This window comes from Zingiber officinale, chromosome 3B (genome assembly GCF_018446385.1).
Source record: "Zingiber officinale cultivar Zhangliang chromosome 3B, Zo_v1.1, whole genome shotgun sequence".
NCBI lineage: Eukaryota > Viridiplantae > Streptophyta > Magnoliopsida > Zingiberales > Zingiberaceae > Zingiber > Zingiber officinale.
Window position 1 is genome coordinate 92,393,245 of NC_055991.1, and position 22,985 is coordinate 92,416,229.

General features: G+C 39.8%; 1 protein-coding gene across 1 annotated transcript; it reads right to left on the bottom strand.

Moving 5' to 3' along the window:
• Nucleotides 1–430: 430 nt before the first annotated feature.
• LOC122055031 lies at nt 431–3,092 on the bottom strand. The gene is made up of 4 exons (XM_042616430.1): nt 3,000–3,092; nt 2,372–2,923; nt 1,058–2,284; nt 431–943 (listed from the first exon to the last, which is right to left on the bottom strand). Exons 1-4 carry the CDS (start codon nt 3,090–3,092, stop codon nt 578–580), a joined length of 2,238 nt encoding a protein of 745 aa, XP_042472364.1. The 3' UTR covers nt 431–577.
• Nucleotides 3,093–22,985: the final 19,893 nt, after the last annotated feature.

The window sequence follows — 22,985 nt, forward strand, 5'->3', positions numbered from 1 at the left end:
AATGAATGGAAAAATGAAATGTAGGATCATACCTTGCTCTGGTCAGTGCAACATTTGTGCGATTAGGATTAGAAACGAACCCAATTGAACCATCAGCATTCGATCTCACTGTGCTAAGTATGATAACATCTTCCTCACTACCTTGAAACCCATCGACTGTGCTAACTTTAACAGACACATTTGAGCTCAACGGAAGCATTTTCCTTACCTTATCCCCAACAGAAGCAACTTGTGCAGAGTAAGGACAGATAACTCCGACACTAATTCTGTTCTTACTTTTCATGGTTGCTACAAAAGTTTAAAGGTAGCAATAAAAGAAAAAAAAATTGTCACTAAGGCAGTAGGTCATAATGTTGCAAGAGGAGCCAAGTGCTTGACTGAGAAAATAAGGTCGCTTAAACAGATAAATATGAATTAATCTCAATGAATAATAAAAGGGAGGATTAATCAACAGAAGACTAGGGAGAAAAGGAATGTAAAAAGTAATAATAATTTCAAGCTAAAAGCAAAGTTGAACAGTTTGTTGTATTTCGAGATTATTAAGCTACTGTAAACACTATGAAGTATATAAAGCTAGCTAATTGATAGTCAGTGATGTGAAACCACAACACATACCTGTACGAAGGTTTCTAAGAATTTGCAAGATAACAACAACTTCCATGTCGTTTTTCTTACTGTGACTAAAGTTGTCAAAACTCTCGGTTCCATCTACAATATTAATGAAGGAGTAGGATCCAAACATCTTTCCATGAAGAAATCTTCTTGTGTAGTCCTCCTTAATGACATTTGGCCCATTGATTACTTTGGAGTTATAGAATTTTTCAAGAGGAAACAAGCTGATAGATGGATGCATGCGATACTGCACATTCAGAAGGTGTTTCTTGAATCCTAATTTACTCAATCTTTCAAATAGACTCCTACCAAACATTGCATTTTCTGAGACCTGATATACAAGTTTGAGTATAGGCAGAATTTAGTACAGAAATACACTAAATTACAGATATTTTCAATAGAGAGTGAATATTATTAAGATTACAGAAGACAAACTAATTTGCACCTTGCTTTTGACAAGAGCAGGCAATTGACATTCATCACCAACAAGAACAACATGGCTTATAGAAGGGATCTGCATGGGTACTAATGATTCACATTCTTTTATCTGTGCAGCTTCATCAATAATAACAATCTTAAATGGTTTCTTTAAATCCAATTTGTGCATCTTGGCAGACGTTGATGCTGTACAGAAAATGATGTTGGCCGTTTCCAAGCAGAAATCCATGATGCTAAGCTTGTCAGAGAGTGATGGTAGATGTAACGACCGCTCGAGTAATTTTATTTCATCACAACAATGTCTTTTCATCTTAAGTAGCATGATAAAGGTATTGGTGTTGCTACCAAATAAATTGTTATTTTGAGAAAAAGACAGACTGGATCCAAATATTTTCTCAAGATTATTGCCTGCATTGTTCTTTGAGAGAAAAGTGTTAAAGCATTCAAGCGAGCGAAGAAGATCCTTTATGTGCTCACAGCAAGAATTCGACAAAGCAGCTGCTGGCATATGAACACACAAGGTATTGAAACACTCTCCAGATTTCTTTAAAAGAGATGCAAATTTTTGCCTAACAAATGATAGAAAAGTCACCTCACTCTTACTTGGTGGATTCTCAGCATTTGTAATTCTTCGATCGCCTTTGCTATCCTTTATATCATTTAAATTCTTGGCCTTCTCATCCTCAATTTTCTTTTCATCCAAATAATTTTTGTACAAAAATGCAGCACGTTCAAAGAAATTTAGTAATGATCTAAGGCAATCTTTCCAGCCAGTTTGTAATCCAAAGCACCCTTTTAGCCTATCTGCTCTGTATTTGAGAAACACATCTAGTAGATCATCACCAAATTTTAACCTTTTTTCATTGCCAAACAAAACCACATCTCCTAAACGGCATGATCTGGTCCCAGAGGATTCTTTCAGTAGCTTCAAGAAGCGCGATGCTACTTGTGTCACAGCATTATTGGTAGTCGCGCAAATAAGTGTTCTACATCTCAGTTGATCTAATAACCACACTAAACCACTGATTGTTTTGGTCTTTCCAGTACCAGGAGGCCCCCAAATAAGGCTTATGGATGGATGATCAATGCGACATTCATTAGACGGTAAGCAACTCAGTATGGCATTGGTCTGAGACTCATTCAATGACAACTTGCTTATACTCAATCCAATATCAATGTTTTGGATACCAGCAACATCAGGCTTGGAGGCAAATGAAACGCTACCCATGTCATCCTGCAATAAAAACAATTCAGGACAAATTAAATACTAACAAAAATTTAAAGAAATGTAGATTTCAAGATAGAACTACTGTTTGCATACCTCTGGGTCAAAATCTAACACCTTGTGAAAAAGACCAATATTCCTACTCTGTGCAAGCTTAAAATTCAACGCATTCCAGATCCGAGAGTATGTTATGGTGGTCAACACACAAATCACAAAAAGGTTTTTTGTTCCTTCGCAATTAGTGATATCTATCGAAGCCTCGATGTCCTCTGAAGCTCTAACTATAGAACATTGAGGTTTCAGCAATTGAAATTCGTCCTTAACTACCTCAAGAAGGCAATATGAATCCCGGTCCGTCTTTGGAATATACCCATCTATTGGCCTACTCTTTGATAAGATAAGAATGTCACCTTTGCACGGCTTATAGTCACTTGCACTTCTGGTTTCATCAGCCGGCGGGTCAACAACCATGAAGTATATATGTTCTGCGCGATTTCTGCACTCGAGACGCTCTATTTTGACAAAAGGAGCACGAGACAGGGTTTGGAGGTTAGAGCTCATTTCTTCGCGTAGTTCTTCCAAGAGTGGATAGGTAAAGGAGCTCAAATAGTTCTTGACAGTATCGAAGGTCATGGGAATTCTCTCCACCTAAACATGAAGCCGAAGGGGCTTGAAAAACTTGATTGTCAACGACTGCGAGTAGAGATAAAGACTCTATTTTTACCTTGTCCCTGAAGAAATCTGGGTTGAGCACATCTTCCAGGGACCATGAGAAGATTTGGTCTGCTAGGCTGCCATGGCCTTCTGAGTCGGACATTGCTTGCCTCGCAGCTCTTCAGCTCTGGAGGTCGATCGAGTTTGGGTGCAAGCAGAAATGTCAGAGTTAGGAGATGGAGTTCCTTTTTACCATGAATTTGAATAAATGACGATTCCATTTCCACATGCAGGGAGGGAGGAGAAGCAGAGTCGCTTCGGACTTCGAACTCCACTGAGCAAACCTTGATCATTCCCACAGTTGAGTGACCGAAAGAATGGAAAGAACCTACGCTAAATTTTATTTACAATGAATATAATTAAATATAGCCAGATGGCAATCCAGGCTCTGGTCGGACTGGGATAATGGGCAGTGCTTTGGGATAATGTCGGGCCGGTTCGTATTTAACATTAGTCGTTCTTGAGTCGACATGATATCAGATCGGACTGACCCAAAAATACTCCTCTCTCTTTTGTGAATAGAAGAAGAAGAGATAGATTCGAGGGTATTTTGATTAACTCAGTTTAATACTACCAAATTGGCCTAACAAAATTTAAAGTTGGAATGTCATAGATCTCATATTCTCTACTCCTAAGTTAGTAAAATTTGAATACCTAGAATAAAAAAAAACCTCTTAATTCAATGGTTGTTGTACCCTTATTGCCAGAGTTAGTATTCGAGTTGGCATAGGGAGAAGGAAGACACTGTTACCAACAAGACAAGATACAACCAACTTTACCTAACCCCACCCGGATCCTCAATCTTCTCCCAATCGTGGTATAAAAAAAAGTAGAGGCAAATGTCAAAGTTGAAGTTAAAACCTAAGCTAGGATATATAAATATTTTGGGAAAAAAAAAACTCCTTCCCTCTTAGTTATTGAATGTTCGGCTATAAATTAATTTTATAATTTATCTCTTTTCATGACTATGAACATCTTGAAAGCCTAATTCATATGAACCTGAAATATAATTGAATCAATTTAGTATCGAAACTCTAAATCATGTGAACCGACCAAACCTAAATTATTAGTCCTAACTTGTCCAATTTGATTCAATTGCAACTTATCCAATTAAATTTGAATTTGAATCTGATTACAAACAAAATTTAATCATTTTATAATATTTTTTAAACAAACATAGGTAAACCCGATCTCACAAAATTTATCATGAGGTCCCAAGTCACCATTTTCATTGGTCAACTTTAGTGACTAAATATTTCATTAAAAATAACACCGAATAACGATGAAATCCTTAACTAAATTTAATTTAATATGTAATTTTTGATGGAAAGTGAATTCCGTCAATACTTTACCGGCTGAATTTTTGATGGAAAGTGAATTTCGGTCGGTAATTACCGATTGAATACTAATTTCTGTCGGTAAGTATCGACTAAAACTAACATTCAGTTGGTGATTTTCTATTGAATTAAATTCAGTCGGAAAAGCTTAATGCGGTTAGTGGCCTTATGGGTTTAGGTTTTCGGGGTTTGCCGACGGAATGAGAATTTTGTTGGCAATCACTGACTGAATGTTAATTTCCGTCAGTAAGTACAAATTGAAAATTAATTCAGTCGGTAATTACCGATTGAAATTAACATTCAGTCAGTGATTTTCGACTGAATTTAATTCAATTGAAAAATCTTAATGCGATTACTGGTTTACGAGTTTAGAGTTTCAGGGTTTTCCGACGAAATTCATATTCCGTCAGAAAATATCGACTGAATTATATATTCAATCGGTAATTACCGACGGATTATAAATTCCATCGGAAAACTCGATTAGAAGTTAGGGCACGGGAATCCCTCTCCTCTCCCTGCGATCCTCTCGACACGCGAACTCTCCCGGCGAACCTCTCTTCTCGGCGACCAACAATTCGACGATCAGCAACCCTCTCCTCTCCCGTCCTCGGCGATCGGCAACCCACCTCTTCCTCCCTCCCTTTGTATCAGAGTATGCTGCTCTCCTCCTCCCTCATGTCTTCCTTTGCCTGTAAAAGTTCACGCGCACACTCGTGGTCGGTCGGCCGCTCACAGGGGCCTTTCTTATGGCCGACCGTGAGCAAGCCCCTGCGGTCGGCCATGAGCAGACCCCTACGACCGACCGTGAGCAGGCCCCTGCGACCAGCCGTAGGCGCTTGCTCAAGTCCTTAATTATTTCATTGCATAATGTGATGTTGATAAGGATTTTTTTTCTTTCATTTTTCTTAATATCATAAAGTAGAATAATTACCATGACAAGTAAAGTCTACCAAGTGACTTGTTGGAGCAATCTGGGTACCATAAGTTTTGATATTTGGGCAAAGGTTTAAGTTAGGTTTATTGTTGTATTTGATATGCATTATGAGTGTGCAGGATATAGGTACAACAAGGAAAGTCCAAGTGTGATCTTGGCAAAGGAGGAAAGTCAAGGATGAGTCTTGGCGATGTAAGTCCAAGCATGCAGTCTTGGCAACGTAAGTCCAAATGTGACTTGACAATAAATGAAGTCCCGGAGGCGCAACCTCTTGGCAAAGGAAGACCCGACAATAATGACAAGACCGATGGAAGCTCCGAAAGGTAAGACGTGAAGGATGGGGAGGTATCCGAGGGACGCAAGACTGATGGAGGAGGCTAGAAGGCTAGGTCTAGGTTGGTCGGGCGAGGACGAGTGTCGAGTGAATATACTCGGGGGTTAGATCCTAGGATTAGGGTTCTACTGCAGATTTACTGTAGCAGTACTGTAGCGTTACTGTAGTAGTCGACTAATGTTTTCATCAATTGACTGGTGTGGTAGACCGAGCAATCGACTGGGAGCGAATAGAATGCTTCTATTCATTCGGTTAGTGTGGAGCAGTTGACTGATGGAAGTATCAGTCGACTGGTATCTAGCCGTTAGGTTGTATCGATCGAATTTCCACATAGGGCAGTCGACTGGTAGGCAGAGTTTTCCAACTTGTGGCCTATATAACCAAGCATTGGAAGCTTGGTTAAGGTTGACGAAATAGACTTGGTTAAAGCCTATTAGAGTCTCCCAAGCCCTCGTGTGATTGGTGTGCTTGTATTCAAGTGTTTGTGGCGAGGTTTCTCCACCGACAAGGAGCTTGAGCTAGCCAGAGGTTTTCCGGAGAGTCACCCACCGACGGATCGGGATCGTCCACCTTACAGACAATCGTGGAGTAGGAGTAAGTGATCTCCGAACCACGTTACATAAACATGTTAGAGGTTTGATTGTCTTGGTTATTACCTCTAGGTTTAACATTCTATTTGTTAGATTTGTTTCTGTATTTCCGCTGTGCACTAACATTTTAGGAAGCGATTGATTTGGGTGAGACACTATTCACCCCCTCCCCTCCCCCCCCTCTAGCGGACGTTAAGGTCCCAACATGACTCACTTAGGCTTGTTTTTGTGAACTCAGATGTTTTGGTTCTTGTGCAGAAACCACACTATATTTGTGGTGAATTAGCAATTTACATATGTAACTACCAAGTGACTCACTTAGGCTTGCTTGTGGTCGGCCTGCTCCCGGTCGACCATAGGGGCTTGCTCGCAGCCGGTCATAGGCGCTTGCTCAGCCATAGAGGTCCTTAATTGTTTCATTGCATATTTGTGACTAATATCTAGTTGTTTAATAATGTTTCAAATTATATTTCCATTAGGTAACAATGTATATGAACAAAGCTTGGATGTATAATCGATTAGAAAATTGATTTATCAGAAATGATTTTATTGCTGAAGTTGAATAGTTTGTGGGAAAACTCTAAGAGACACGTTTAAGATGGTACAAACATATACTTAGATGACCAATAAATACTCCAGTTAGGCGATGTAAAACTATGACAAACACTCATATCAAACGAGGAAGAGGAAGATCAAAAAAAGACTTGGTTAGTAACAATAAAATAAGATAAAATTTATTTAAGTATAGATGATGATATAGTAAGAAATAGAGCTCAATGTCGTAAAAAGATTCATATAGCTGACCCCACCTAGTGGGATAAGGCTTGGTTGTTGTTGTAGTTGAACAGTTTATGAATTTTGCTAAAAGTCATCCAGAATGAATGAATGGTACCGAGTTACGGTGTCCGTACAGTCATAAAAAATATCAAAATAGAGCTTTCTGTGATGAGGACACTGTAAAAATACATATATGTAGAAATAATTTTGTGCCAAATTACTACAATTGGTACTATCACGGAGAGCCTTATTTATATGAACCAATTAGGCCTTCTGGTGGTTCGCCATCTAGGACAACTATTATCGCTCCTGAAGCATCAACTAATATTAATATTGCAATGCAATTAATGGTTCACGATGTGATGAATGTAGTTAATTATTCCAATATAGATGAAATACCAACACCTGAATATTAACAATTATATGAAATATTAAAGGCTAGTGAAAGAGAAGTGTCGGAAGACATTCCTTTTGGTCATTCTCAACTATCAACTATCGTAAGGTTATTGAATATGAAAGCAGAAAATCATTTTTCTGAAAAATGTTACGATGATATCTGTCAATTAATGTCAGAGTTGCTCCCTGCTGATAATATAATGACTGATAGATTCTATGAAACAAAGAAATTGATTAGAGGTTTAGGTTTACCTATAGAGAATATTGATTGTTGTATAAATAACTGTATGATATTTTGGAATAAAGATAGCGATCTGAATGAATGCAAAATTTGTACTCACCCTTGTTTTAAGCATCATACTTATATACTAGGGAAGAAGAAGAAAAATGTTGCTTGGAAAGTTATGTATTATTTTTCGTTAACTGCTAGACTTCAACACTTGTATACATCTGCCATTACAGCTTGCCACATGATGTGACATCATGAGCATGAGCACGAGCACAAAGGAGGTATAATATGTCATCTTTGTGATTCCCCTGCATGGAAACATCTTGATAATGTATTTTCCTCCTTTATAATAGAACCACGTAATGTGAGATTGGGACTTTCTGCAGATGAATTTCAACCATTTGGTCAATCAGGACAGCAATATTCATCTTGACCAGTCATATTAACATCGTACAATTTATCGCCATGGATGTGTATGAAAGATGAATTTATGTTCCTTACCGTACTTATTCCTGGTCCAACCAATCCTAAAGATAAGATAAATGTTTCCTTGTAACCTCTGATTGCCGAGCTGAATGAATTATAGAACGTAGGGTCGGTGACTTATGATATTGCAAGTAAAACTAATTTTACATTGCATGCTGCCTTATTATGGATGATGAGTGATTTTCTAACATACTCAATGTTATCAAGATAGAGTACAACTGATAAATTAGCATGCCCACATTACATGACAAAGTCCGATGCATTTTCATTACCTTGTAGTGGGAAGGTATCTTGATTTGATAATCACTGTAAATTTTTACTAGTTGATCACCCTTTTAGGTGAAATAAGAAAAATTTTCTAAAGAATGTTGTAGTTAGAAAACCTCCCACAATAGTCTATGCTTCAGGTAAAGAAATCATTAAACAAATAGGTAGTTATAGATTTCTTCCAGTATCTCAGCCTAATTCTGATGAGATAAATAAATATCTTGTTAGGATGTGCAAGTATGGTTGGAAGAAAAGGAGCATTTTCTGGGAGCTGCCTTATTGGAAGTATCTACTTATTCGACATAATATAGATGTGATGCATGTTGAGAAAAATTTCTTTGATAATATCTTCAACACTGTGATGAATGTGTCTAGAAGAACTAAGGACACTGCAAAATCATGTGAGAAATTAAATGAACTAGTCAACAGACTAGAGTTGCATCAGAATGAAACAACCAATAAATTTTCAAAAGTTTATTATATATTGGACAAAGATGGTAAATCAAGCATTATATAGTTGGTTGAAAGAAATCAAATTCCCAGATGAATATACTTTGTGTTGGTACAGTTTGCACTAACAATCTAACTCAAGTTTTGATGAATGACAAGTGAGTTAAGCTAGGTATTGTTGTGATCTAATCACTTTACCAAGTGTGCAGCAATTAACCAAATAGGTCGACGGACTGACTGGATATCTGGTAAGAAGTCTAGCTAGGTCGATGGGCCGACCGGATAGCTGGTGTGAAGTTCAACTAGGTTGACGGGCTGACCGGATAGCTGGTGCAAAGTTCAGCTAGGTCAACGGGCCGACCAGATAGCTAGTGCAAAGTCTAGATAGGTCGACAGGCTGACCGAATATCTGGTAGGAAGTCCAGTTGGGTCTGCGGACCAGAAAACTAGTAAGTTGGTAACTTAAGGTAAGTCACTAGAGGAGAGTGACCTTGTAAGGGTGTGTCCCTGTTGAGGGATAGTAGGAGTCATCCCAAGTTAGGTTCATTTCGGATCTCTAATCTGAGACCTTGACTAGTTCCTGATCCTGGGAGGACAAGAACTAATTCATACTGCTCATTATTATTGTGTTAACATTTGTCTTACAGGTTATTATTTTGTTTATTGGACTAACATTGTTTTATAGGACAAATGGGGAAATTTACCTTCGGATGAATAGTATCCAAAGGTGCCTTCAAGCTTGATGGAAGACGCCTTCGTACTGTTAATAGAAGGCGCCTTACAAGGCTATGGAAGGCGCCTTCCACAGGATGAAATTTGGACTTAGTCGTAGATAAGTGTCGGGCTTTTCGGGATTAAGTTTCTCAGGTGGGAAGTGCCTTCAACGCCTATGGTGCCTTCCAAGCCCTATATAAGACAAGTTTGAGGAAGCTTCAATATAGAACACATTTACGAGCTACTACGCATCTGTTTGGGTTTCCGATTACTCCTGCTTTTTGCTGCTACTCTAGAAAGTCTGTCTGCCTTCGAGCTACGCTTTCGGGACGTCCGAATCATCTCCGACAGACCGACAACAACACACCAAGCTCTCCAATTTGTTGGTAATCTTTTTATTAGTGTAGCATTCTTAATTCTACTGCTTTAAAAGGGAAGTGTAGGTTGTTGTATTGTCCCTATTCTTGTACTCGATTCCCTCTTTCAGAGGTATCGAAAGAGGCTTTTAATGTATCACCCATCGATAGATCCATGAGACTTGGGTCTTGGAGTAGGAGTCATCGAAGGCTCCGAACCAAGTAAACCGCTTATGTTCTCTCTGTGCTCTTTGTTTTTGTTCGTCTATTTCTTCTTCCGCTGCATATACTTTGATTTTAAAATCGAGAAACTGAGTTTTTGAAAATCACGTGATTCCCCCCCCCCCCCCCCCCTCTCATGTACGTCTCGATCCAACACTTCGAATATGCCCCGATGCGTTGATATAAACAAGTTAAAGATGTTTGGAATGAAAATTCTTTACTACCACTTGTTCATGCGAAGACTTATTCTAATAACTTTTCATGATTTACTTCCCAATAATGTTTGGCAAGCACTTACATAGTTGAGTCTGGTTTTCAGAGATTTAACAGCAAGGTGTATTATGACGGTCGATATGCTTCGGCTAGAAACAGACATTCCTCTAATACTTTATAAGCTGGAGAGTATTTTTCCACCTAGTTTTTTTTTATTCAATGAAACATCTACCAGTTTATTTACCATATAAGGTATGAATAGTTGGTCCTGTGTAGTACAGATATAAATTTCGGTAGCATCTCCCATGTACGGGTACAATATGAAACTTAACTACATAGCCCTCAGGGCCCCTCTCAATCCTCGACCAACACGGTCGGAACATATACAATAATATAAACAAACAATCCACGCAGTTATAATAAATCAGCCTCTGGCTGACTACATAACAAATCACAACATGCAGTTTATTATACAACTTACTCCACTACTCGAGGAAAAACACAACCCACAACGAAAAACCATCGTAGCGGAAAACAAGGGTAGTAGACCAAAACTCGATATAAAATCCACGACTACAAGATCTACACATCACAAGTATGTAGATCACAAAACAAGGAAACAAAGTCTGAAAGTAGAAAATAATATCTACACGAGGTGGGGGACTAGCGACTGAAACCTCCTAGAAGCTTCAACCTGAAATAGAAATAAAGCAACGGAGTCAGTTCAACAACTCAGCGGGTATCAAGCTGACATACATAATAAAATATATCTAACAGTAATAATCATGGAGTACAGTCTCCTGATCAATAACAGGAAAGACAAAATTGAATAATAAAAAAAACTGTACTCACCAAGGCCTCCTATCGACATAAGGGTCGACAGACTAAATACCTCATGTCCCTGTATGTATGTCAATAATATGCAATCACAAAAATACAGCATCCAATATGTAGAAATCACAAGCAATAAATGCAATCAATGCATATGATGCAAATAACATGTTCATCCCTGACGCTAGTCAGTCATCTCACACACAATGGTGAGACCGAGTGGGTAGGACTATGACAACTGTGCACTCTGCCATCACTACTCCTGAGTGACCGAGTGGACAGGATACTGTTGGAGTACACCTATCGTCTTACCCCAAATCATAAGTGGATGAGCGTTGTGCTCTCATCTCCCTGTGTCATAGTCAAGAGGAGGGATCCTTGTCCTGCTACCACGCTGCAATCACACTACCCATGAGAGGACCAGTAGAGCCCTGACAAAGCAAATTGCACACGCCTTGTCTGATATACCACTAACGCATGAGTGGTTGTGTGTACAGATCCATATAACTAGTGATGTGCTCAACAATAATGGAGTCGACAATAGCTCAGCATGCAATCATGCAAAATGGTGCATGACACTAAGTATGTAAATCCTGACAAATACTAGCCTCCTCATAATGTGTACCAAAAAGGAAATCAAGCCCAAATCAATGATCTAGGTACACATATTAGATAGTAAACCTAGGTACATATGCCAAGTAGTAAACCCTAGGTACACATGCCAAGTAATAAACAAGGTACACATGCCAAGTATAAACTAGTAGCTAGACATGTATCCGGTAATGCGTTGTATGTCACTACATAAGTAAATATGACACAAATCAAAAAGGACATACACATAAATACACAACAAATAACAAAATAGGTATACTACAGGTATTAAGTAGTGACATACCAAGCATATATCAGCATAACTATTACGACTAGTTATAACTCACTAGGCATATCAGAATGACAATATCAAAAAGATAAGTCAAGGTACCCACATCAAAAATAGAGATCGTATCAGATAGATCCCACATCGTAACTCAAAGTCCTGTAACAACATGCATATAATTAATTCATTTAAATTAGGATTTACTATAAGCATAATCAATCACAACAAACTTAAATCAACCACCCAATATCAACATCTAGGTTGATTGCTAAATCTAATCCCATACTTAATGTAATAAATCCATAGTACAACTTACCCAATTCTAAAGCCTCAGTCGGTGATCCACAACCGGAGACAACTTGCTGCTAGAACAAAGTGGCTAGTCCTAGGAGAAGTTGCTACCGGAAAAACCATGAACGGAGCCACCTAAGCTTGTGTCGACAGCTTTCTTTCTATCGGAGACCTAATAGAAAGCGGATGTTGATATATAGGTGAAGAATGAACTGGCAATAAATGGCACAGCGAGGATTGTTGGAATTTTTTAGCCGCAAAAATCACTTTTTGCGTTGCAGAAACCTCGAAATCCCATGCCACCGGATCCATGCGAACTTATAAAAACAAAAATTTCATGTACATGTTTTCTAAACCTAGATCTACTCTAGATCTACATGGTAGAGAGATTACCCTTGATGCGAAGCCCTTCACTTATCCCGCTCGTCCAAGTTTGTCGGATCTTGGGAGTGTTCAAGTGGACACTCCTCTATACGTATCCACACGAACGATTAGGTGGAGAAAAATCAAACAAAAGGTGTGCTAGCACCTTTGAAGGTTCGGCCAAGGTGGAGGAGAGGGAGAAGAAGATGAGAGGAGGAAGAAGAAGGAGGTTACCAAACCAAAATGAAACTCACACTCGAGTTAAATGGTCGACCACTTCAAAAAGCTTTTAAACCTCCATGGGATATCAAGAGTCAAGACTCTTGATCTCCCTCATGAGGTGGCACGCACATGTGCTAGCCTTGATGATGTGGCACATCATCATTAGTCCACTTAATGCCAACTCACAAATGAGGTGGCAATGGTCAAGTCAAACTTGACCTTTCATCTTCCTCTCAAGTCAAGTCAAACTTGACCACTTCTCTCTCATGGCTGATCAAATCTAACCATTGGTTCAAGTCAATTTTAATTTAATGAATCTCTATTCATTGAATTAAATTAGCTTAATGAGTATAAGTCCAAATTAGACTCATTTAACACATGAACCAAATTGAGTCCTGTTGATTGCTACTCGGAAAACCTAGAGGTTCCACTATATAAAAATTTTGTACAAAGGTCTGAACCTTTTCCTAGCTACCATGTGTTCTTTTAAATTAAATTTTGGATCGCCTGCGAAACTTAACACATTTGATCCAAAACTTAATCTATTTGTTCTTTTAGGTTTTGACTTGGATCTCCTGCGGAACTTAACACGTTTGACCCAAGTCACCTTAAGTTATTAATTCCATTAAATTTTAATTTCCATAATTGGTTCCCAGTACTGACGTGGCGAGGCACATGACCTTCTTGGATATGGGAGCAACCACCACCGACTAGACAAAAGCTCTTATGGAAAGCTAATATTTAATTTCCTAAAATAACTTTAGGTTAACCGAAAAGAACAATCAAATCACAAGGAAAAATAAAACAAAAGAACACAACATCGAAAAACATATTCAAAATACTAGAATCGTAAGCCTCTTGTATTTGGTATTATTTCCAAAAATAACTAGTATGATGCGGAAAGAAAAATTACTAGTTATACCTTTTAGAAAGACCTCTTGATCTTCTACCGTATTCCTCTTCTAACCTCGGACATTGTGTGGGCAACGATCTTCCGAGATGAGAAATCACCAACCACCTTCTTCTCCTCCTAGCTAGGTTCGGCCACAAAAGAAGCTTAACCAAGGATGAAGAATTAAACACCAACCAAGCTCCAAGAGATGCTAGCTTTCTCTCCTTCTTCTTCTTCTCCAAGTAGTACCCGGCCACCACAAGAACTCCAAGAGGGATGAAGTATTCGGCCACCACAAGAGGAATAGAGGGAGAAGATGATGGCCGGCCACAACACCAAGGAAAAGAGGGAGAGAAAATAATAGAGGTTATCCCATGAAGGCACCCTCACCCCTTCTTTTATATTCCTTGGCCTAGGCAAATTAGGAAATTTAATTACAATAAAATTTCCTTAATTTCCTTGACATGATTTAATTGAGAAAAATAAAATAAAATTTCCCCAATTAAACTATATTGGCCGGCCACATCAAAAAGAAATAAATTAGACAAGTTTTAATCAACAAATTAAAACTTCCTAATTTGTTTCCGGAAATTTTAAAATTAAAATTTCTCTTCAAAAATCTCTTCATGGTTGATAAAAAGAAATTTCCATAATTTTAATTTTACAACATGTGAATAATTCTTAAAGAGAAAATAAAATATCTCACCAATCTACAAATAAGGAAAGAGATCTAATCTCTTTCTTTAATCTTTTGTAGATCTTTTACAAGAGAGATATTTTAATTTTAATTCTCTTTAATAAATTATATCTTCCACATAATAAAAATTAAAATCCTTTTTAATTTAATTATGGCCGGCCCTACTAGCTTGGGTTCAAGCTAGGGCCGGCCACCCTAAACCCATGCTTAGGCCGGCCCTAGCTTGGTTCCCAAGCTAGCTTGGCCGGCCCCCTTTAGGTGGGTATAGAAGGTGGGTATATGTGGGTATAATACTCTATAAATAAGAGGCTACGATAGGGACCGAGAGGAGGAATTGATTTTGGTCTCCCGATAAAATTAAGCATCCCGTGTTCGCCCCGAACACACAACTTAATTTTATCAATAATAATTCATTCCACTAGAGAACTATTATTGAACTACCGCACCAATCCCAAATTACATTTTTGGGCTCCTTATTATGGGTGTGTTAGTCTCCCTGTGTTTAAGATATCGAATGTCCACTAATTAAGTGAGTTACTGACAACTCATTTAATTAATATCTTAGTCCAAGAGTAGTACCACTCAACCTTATCATCATGTCGGACTAAGTCCACCTGCAGGGTTGAACATGACAATCCTTATGAGCTCCTCTTGAGGACATTATCAACCTAGTATCTCTAGGACACAGTTTCCTTCTATAATCAACAACACACACTATAAGTGATACAATTTCCTAATTTATCGGGCTTATTGATTCATCGAACTAAATCTCACCCATTGATAAATTAAAGAAATAAATATAAAATATATGTGCTTGTTATTATATTAGGATTAAGAGCACACACTTCCATAATAACTGAGGTCTTTGTTCCTTTATAAAGTCAGTATAAAAGAAACGACCTCAAATGGTCCTACTCAATACACTCTAAGTGTACTAGTGTAATTATACAGTCAAGATAAACTGATACCTAATTACACTACGACCTTCTAATGATTTGTTCCTTTTCATTTTGGTCGTGAGCTACTGTTTATAATTTATAAGGTACTGATAACATTATCTTCTGCATGTGACACCACATGCTATGTTATCTACAATATAAATTAATTGAACAACTACAAACAAATGTAGATAATTTGACCAAATGTGATTCTTTATTCAAAACAAATGTTTCAAAAGCTTAGGCTTTCAGTATACACTCCAACAAGTCCAACTCAATTAGTTTACTTTGGATTACTCTTAATCCAATTTGGTTCATCACATGGACCTAATCCTCTTGGTTCATCAAATGTGACTAATCTCCATCTAATTACCCTTTGTGTGTGACCCTATAGGTTCTTGTAACATTGGCAATGCTTCCAAACCCATTTAGAAGCATAAGTAATGAGCGGTATCTAGCAACACATCATTAATACCCAAGTTACAAAAATGTTGAGATCCAACATCACCTTGTGACTACTAATTGTGACTCTTCACAATATATAACAATGTCCTTCTATCCTTGACATCTAGATTGATCAATTTGAGGCATAGATAGTGTCATCCTCTGATCAATCTAAATCTTGAACTCCAAGTAGACTCACTATAATTAAATGAGCTCAATATCTCATATTGACTCATTTGGGCATGGCCATGCACTTAGTGGTCTCACTCTATCAAGAATAACGATGTCACTCCCGTTATATAGGAGGGATAAATCCCATCTACATCACTCACATCCCTCCGCATAATTTGTTACATATCCAGTAATCACCTTTATAGTCCACCCAGTTATGGGTGACGTTTGACGAAGCCAAAGTATGCAACTCCTTATGTAGGGAACCATGGTAACTTCAGGTCCAAGGACTAATAGTCATACTAATAGCCACATGAGAAAGTATATGACACTCATATAACTATCCATGATAATTTCTCATGGCGGGTCATTCAGTATACATTCTCCAATGCATACCCATGTGTCAACTTGATATCTCTATATCCATGACTTGTGAGATCAAGTCATCGAGTTGACCTACATGCTAGTCTCGTCGCATTAACATTGTCCCTGAATATTAATAATTGACTATGAATGATTAAGAGTAGAGTTCTCTATATCATCTCACTATCGATTCAACCAATCGATTGATATAGATAAGAACCTTCTACTCAAGGACATTATTATACTTAGTTTATTTGGCACCAATACAAGTAAGTATAATAACCATAAAGAAATGTCTTTATAAATATATAGGAATATGATACATCGAGTCCATACAATAATCATCATATGATTGGCTCTAGGGTTCTAACTAACAATCTCCCACTAGCACTTGTGCCATTCAGTGTAGGCTCTAAGGCCTAATGACCTAGTGTGACCATCATGCTTTCTCTGTGCCAAAGCCTTGGTCAAGGGATCAGCGACGTTAGCCTCTGTGAACTCTTCCAACTCACAATACCACCATTCAAGCAAAACACGAACCCAGACTGTGATCTATAATCATCCTGGTCAGTTTGGAAGCTGACATCACTGTAACCCTTGACACCTAACTCATCATCGCCTCCATATATCAAGAAATATTCTTTAGTCCTTCTTAAGGACTTAAGAATATTCTTGACCGCTATCCAGTGACACTCACCTGGATCTGACTAGTATCTGTTCGTCATGCTTAAAGCATACGAAACATCAGGACGAGTACATAGCATGATATACATGATAGATCCTATGGCTGAAGCATAAGGGATCTTATTCATGCAGTCTCTCTCCTCTCTAGAAGAGGGACTTTGAGTCTTCAAAAGACTCACACCATGTGACATCGACAGAAATCCTTTCTTGGAATTCTGCATGGCAAACCGTAGTAATACCTTGTCAACATATGTACTCTGACTTAGGCCAAGCAATCTCTTAGATCTATCTCTATAGATCTGTATGCCTAGAATACGGGCTGCTTCACCTAAGTCCTTCATTGAGAAATAATTTCCTAGCCAAGTCTTTACAGATTACAGCAAAGGGATGTCATTCCCAATGAGTAGTATGTCATCCACATACAATACAAGGAAGACAACTGTGTTCCCTACAACCATTTTGTAGACACAAGGTTCATCTTCATTCTTGATGAAACCAAACTGTTTGATCGCATCATCGAATCGAAGATTCCAGCTCTGAGAAGCTTGCTTTAGTCCATAAATGGACTTATGCAGCTTGCATACTCTGCCAATATGCTGTGGATCTACAAAACCCTCAGGTTGTGCCATGTACACATCCTCGAGCAGGTTTCCATTCAGAAACATGGTTTTGACATCCATCTGCCAGACCTCATAATCGTGGTATGCTGCAATAGCAAGCATGATCCGAATGGACTTAAACATCGCTACTGGAGAGAAGGTTTCATCATAGTCAATACCATGAATTTGTTTGAAACCTTTAGCTACCAGACGACCCTTATATATCAGTCCATCCATGTCAGTCTTTCTCTTAAAGACCCACTTACACTCAATGGATTTTATCCCTTCAGGTGGATCAACCAAAGTCCATACTTGGTTGGTGTACATGGATTCCATTTCGGATCTCATGGCCTCTAGCCATTTCTCAGAATCTGGTCTCATCACAGCTTCCTGATAGGAGGTAGGCTCATTCTCAATGAGCATAGCGTCATCATGGTCAGACAAGAGAAATGAGTATCTCTCAGGCTGACGACGTACCCTATCAGACCTGCGAAGAGGTATGTCTACTTGAACTGGTTGTTGTTCCTCAACTCCTTGTGGAACAATCTCATTATCCACAACACTTTGTGGTTCCAGTTTAACTTCCATCAAGGCTTCAGTGCTATGGTCCATATCTTGAACTTCTTCAAGATTGAACATACTCCCACTAATTTTTCTAGAAACAAAGTCTCTTTCTAGAAATACCTCAGTCTTAGCCACAACTACTTTGTACTGACTGGGAATGTAGAAGTAATATCCCTTCATTTTCTTGGGATATCCTATAAAATAGCACTTATCAGATTTGGATCCCAGTTTGTCTGAGACTTGATGCCGAACGTAAGCCTCATAACCCCAAATCCTCATAAAAGACACCTGGGCATCTCTCCCAGTCCATATCCTATATGGTGTCTTTATCACAGCCTTGGATGGAACATGGTTGAGTATGAAGGTTGATGTGTCCAGAGCATAACCCCAAAGAGATATAGGAAGATCTGTGTGACTCATCATAGACCGTACCATATTTAATAGGGTACTGATCCTGTCCGAACGCTGAATCAACGGACGCTGGGCACGTGGCGCTCTCCGAACTGATGACGTGGATCTCTGGCCGGTCGTAGGGATCTCCGGCGAACCTGCAAGGAAGTCGGGCCGGGAAGGGGTTCCCGGCGACGACCCTCCAACGCTCAAGTCAGGCAAGAGGAAATTATGAAGTGGCTCCAAAGATGCGAGAATGCGTGATCGTGTACCTTCGTCGAAGTATGAGGGCTCTTATATAGAGCTGTGGGGAGGCTTATGCACACTTACCGAGGTATACACGTGTCGTTTCCCATACTGTAGTATGGACTTGTCAGAGGAACATGCCTGACACCATACTGCTACAGTCTGATCACCTCTCCGATGGGACAGCAGAACGTTCCACTGTACAATTCTGCGTATGGCCTAGTCGTCAAACATGCCTGTTATCAGAAAAAGATGTTCCCCAATGTTCCCTCTACCTTTGTCTTCTTTTTCCCCGTGCTGAGTATCCATTCGCTCGGCAAGTATCGATCTGATCGGACGTAGGTATCGGTCCGACCGGGTGCTTGGCTCAAACGGTTGCTTTATAGTATCAATGCTTAAGCCTCGGCCGAGCGAGCTACCCGCTCGGCCAGACGACTCTATTCACCATGAGAGTCGGAGACCCGACTCCCCCGTCGGGTTGCCTTCAACTTAGACCCCGTTCGGCCGATCGGTCCCCCTTTTCCGATCGGCCATTTGACCTTTGACCTCCACGTGGCGTTGACTTCCCTCAAAGGGGGTCCCCTGGTCTTACCGCCGGATCACATGCCTCCCCTTCAAGTCTAGTCGAAGGAGGCGATTAGTCCGACTGACTGGACTGTTAGTTGCACCGAGCGGCGTCTCCGTGAAACTATCTTCCGCTCAACCCTCACGTGGGTAGCTACGACGTTCAGTCAACAGCAACATTCCTCGGATCTCTTCGGCATTTGTGCCAATCTTCGAAATTAAGGCCAAGCACGCGCTCTGTGTCTCGATAAGGCGCTTACTAAATGCTCTCCCGTGATGGAATGCCACGTGGCACCCCTGATGCCGTCAGCGTACGGCGGCGGAGTTACCTTCGATGGGACCGACTTAGTTTGAAATGGACGGCGCGATGCGTGCTCCGGTTCTCGTTACCTGAATCCGACTGTGGAGGCCGCTCAGGTTCAACCCTATAAATCCTTCGCCTTCTCTGCCTTCGCCGCATTTCTGCTCTCGCATGCCCAGAAGCTTCCTTCGGTGTTTCATTGCTCTTGCAGCTTTGGTTCTCTTTTTCCGGCGATCCCTCGTTCTTCGTCGATCCTCCTTCTCTGTAAGGCTCTTTTTCTGTTCTATCTTTGGTTCTGGTGTTTTCTTTGCCTTTCTTTTCCCGAGTTTTGGTCCTCGGGGCGCTATTTCGTTTGCCACCTTCTTTCTTCTGTCCTTTGCTTCTCTTCGCCTTTTTTGGTTTCGTCCGCTCGGACAATGGCTAGTTCCTCTCAGCCTCAGGACCAAGCCCTCGGCCCATGGTATACTACCATGGAGTCACGCTTCGATCGGCGCGACGCCGATATTCTGATGGAAAATTTTGATATCCCATCCGACTTCGAAATTATCTTACCCTCTCCCTCCGCTCGGCCACACAAACCGCTGCGCGGAGCTTTTTGTGTTTTCCGCGACCAGTTCACAGCCGGTTTGCGATTTCCCATTCATCCCTTCATCGTTGAAGTTTGCAACTTTTTCGGCATTCCGCTCGGAAGCCTAGTCCCCAACACTTTCCGCCTTTTATGCGGCGTTGTCGTCCTGTTTAAAATCCACAATATCCCCCTCCGACCGGAGATTTTCTACTTTTTTTATTACCCTAAACAGTCCGAGCTGGGCACATATATGTTCCAGGCTCGGCCCAGTTTAGTTTTCTTCAATAAACTGCCCTCTTCCAATAAGCATTGGAAAGAATTCTACTTCTACCTTCGGATGTCCGAGCGGGCCCCCTTCCGAACGCGGTGGCAGATCGGACCACCATCCTCCCCTGAACTAAGAAGATTCAAGACCCGACCGGACTATCTTCACGCCGCCAACATGCTAGCCGGTCTGAGGTTTGACATCAATAAGTTCCTGCCAGAAGGGGTGATGTACATATTCGGCCTAAGTCCGATCAAGATCCCCCTCCCGAGCAGCTTCGGTAAGAATCTTGCTTGTACATTTGCCTTGATTGCTAACTTATTTTCTCCTTTTTCCTTTGCAGCGAACATTGTCATGGAGTCGGTGATGGTTGGAATTTTGAAGAGGAAGGCGGCGGCGCTCGAGGCCGCGACGGCCAAAGAGATGGAGACGCTTGGCATTCAGCCGGTCGACTCTAATGAAGGGGAGAGCGACACGAACGCGGGGGAATCGACCGCTCAGGCTTCCCTCCCGGAACAAGCGGCTGGCACAACCGCTAGTCGAGAGACTTCCGTCCGGGAGGAGGGCTCGGCTCAGGAGGACGAGCTGTTGGAGTGTATACTGAAAGCCTAAGCTTTGTAAACATTCATTATGAATAAAGAATCACATTTGGTCAAATTGTCTACATTTATTTGTAGTTGTTCATTTAATTTATATTGTAGATAACATAGTATGTGGTGTCACATACAGAAGATGATGTTATCAGTACCTTATAAATTATAAACAGTAGCTCACGACTAAAATGGAAAGGAACAAACCATTAGAAGGTCGTAGTGTAATTAGGTATTAGTTTATCTTGACTATATAATTACACTAGTACACTCAGAGTGTATTGAGTAGGACCATTTGAGGTCGTTTCTTTTATACTGACTTTATAAAGGAACAAAGACCTCAGTTATTATGGAAGTGTGTGCTCTTAATCCTAATATAATAACAAGCACATATGTTTGATATTTATTTCTTTAATTTATCAATGGGTGAGATTTAGTTCGATGAATCAATAAACCCGATAAGTTGGGAAATGGTATCACTTATAGTGTGTGTTGTTGATTATAGAAGGAAACTGTGTCCTAGAGATACTAGGTTGATAATGTCCTCAAGAGGAGCTCATAAAGATTGTCATGTTAAACCCTGCAGTGGACTTAGTCCGACATGATAATAAGGTTGAGTGGTACTACGCTTGGACTTAGATATTAATTAAATGAGTTGTCAGTAACTCACTTAATTAGTGGACATTCGATATCTTAAACACAGGGAGACTAACACACTCATAATAAGAAGGAGCCCAAAAATGTAATTTGGGATTGGTGCGGTAGTTCAATAATAGTTCTCTAGTGGAATGAATTATTATTGATAAAATTAAGTTGTGTGTTCGGGACGAACATGGGATGCTTAATTTTATCGGGAGACCAAAACCAATTCCTCCTCTCGGTCCCTATCGTAGCCTCTTATTTATATAGTACTATACCCACCTATACCCACCTTCTATACACACCTAAAGGGGGTCGGCCAAGCTAGCTTGGGAACCAAGCTAGGGCCGGCCTAAGCATGGTTTAGGGTGGCCGGCCCTAGCTTGAACCCAAGCTAGAGGGGGCCGGCCAAAATTAAATTAAAAATAAATTTAATTTTAATTTTTATTATTATGTGGAAGATATATTTTAAAGAGAATTAAAATTAAAATATCTCTCTTGTAAAAGATTTACAAAAGATTAAAGAAAGAGATTAGATCTCTTTCCTTATTTGTAGATTGGAAGAGATGTTTTATTTTCTTTTTAAAATTATTCACATGTTAATAAAATTAAAATTATAGATATTTCCTTTTATTAACCATGAAGAGATTTTAAAGAGAAATTTTATTTTTTAAAATTTCCGGAAACAAATTAGGAAGTTTTAATTGTTGATTGAAACTTGTCCTATTTGCCTTCCAATGATGTGGCCGGCCATCACAAATTAATTGGGGAAATTTTATTTTATTTCTCTCAATTAAATCATGTCAAGGAAATTAAGGAAAATTTATTTCCTAATTTACCTAGGCCAAGGAATATAAAAGAAGGGGTGAGGGTGCCTTCACAAGACACAACCTCTATTGTTTTTCTCTCCCTTTTTCCTTGGTGTTGTGGCCGGCCATTACCCTCTCCCTCTCTTCCTCTTGTGGTGGCCGAATACTTCATCTCTCTTGGAGTTCTTGTGGTGGCCGGATACTACTTGGAGAAGAAGAAGAAGAAGGAGAGAAAGCTAGCATCTCTTGGAGCTTGGTTAGTATTTTGATTTTCTTCTTTGGTAAAGTTCTTCCTTTGTGGCCGAACCTTGCTTGGAGAAGAAGAAGGTGGTTGGTGGTTTCTCATCTTGGAAGATCGTTGCCCACACAACGTCCGAGGTTAG

Coding starts and splice junctions, on each gene's coding strand:
- LOC122055031 (XM_042616430.1), bottom strand. CDS start 3,092: ATGTCCGACTCAGAAGGCCATGGCAGCCTAGCAGACCAAATCTTCTCA. Junction 2,924..2,999: donor CAGATTTCTTCAGGGACAAG/GTAAAAATAGAG, acceptor CTTCATGTTTAG/GTGGAGAGAATTCCCATGAC. Junction 2,285..2,371: donor TGTTAGATTTTGACCCAGAG/GTATGCAAACAG, acceptor TTTTTATTGCAG/GATGACATGGGTAGCGTTTC.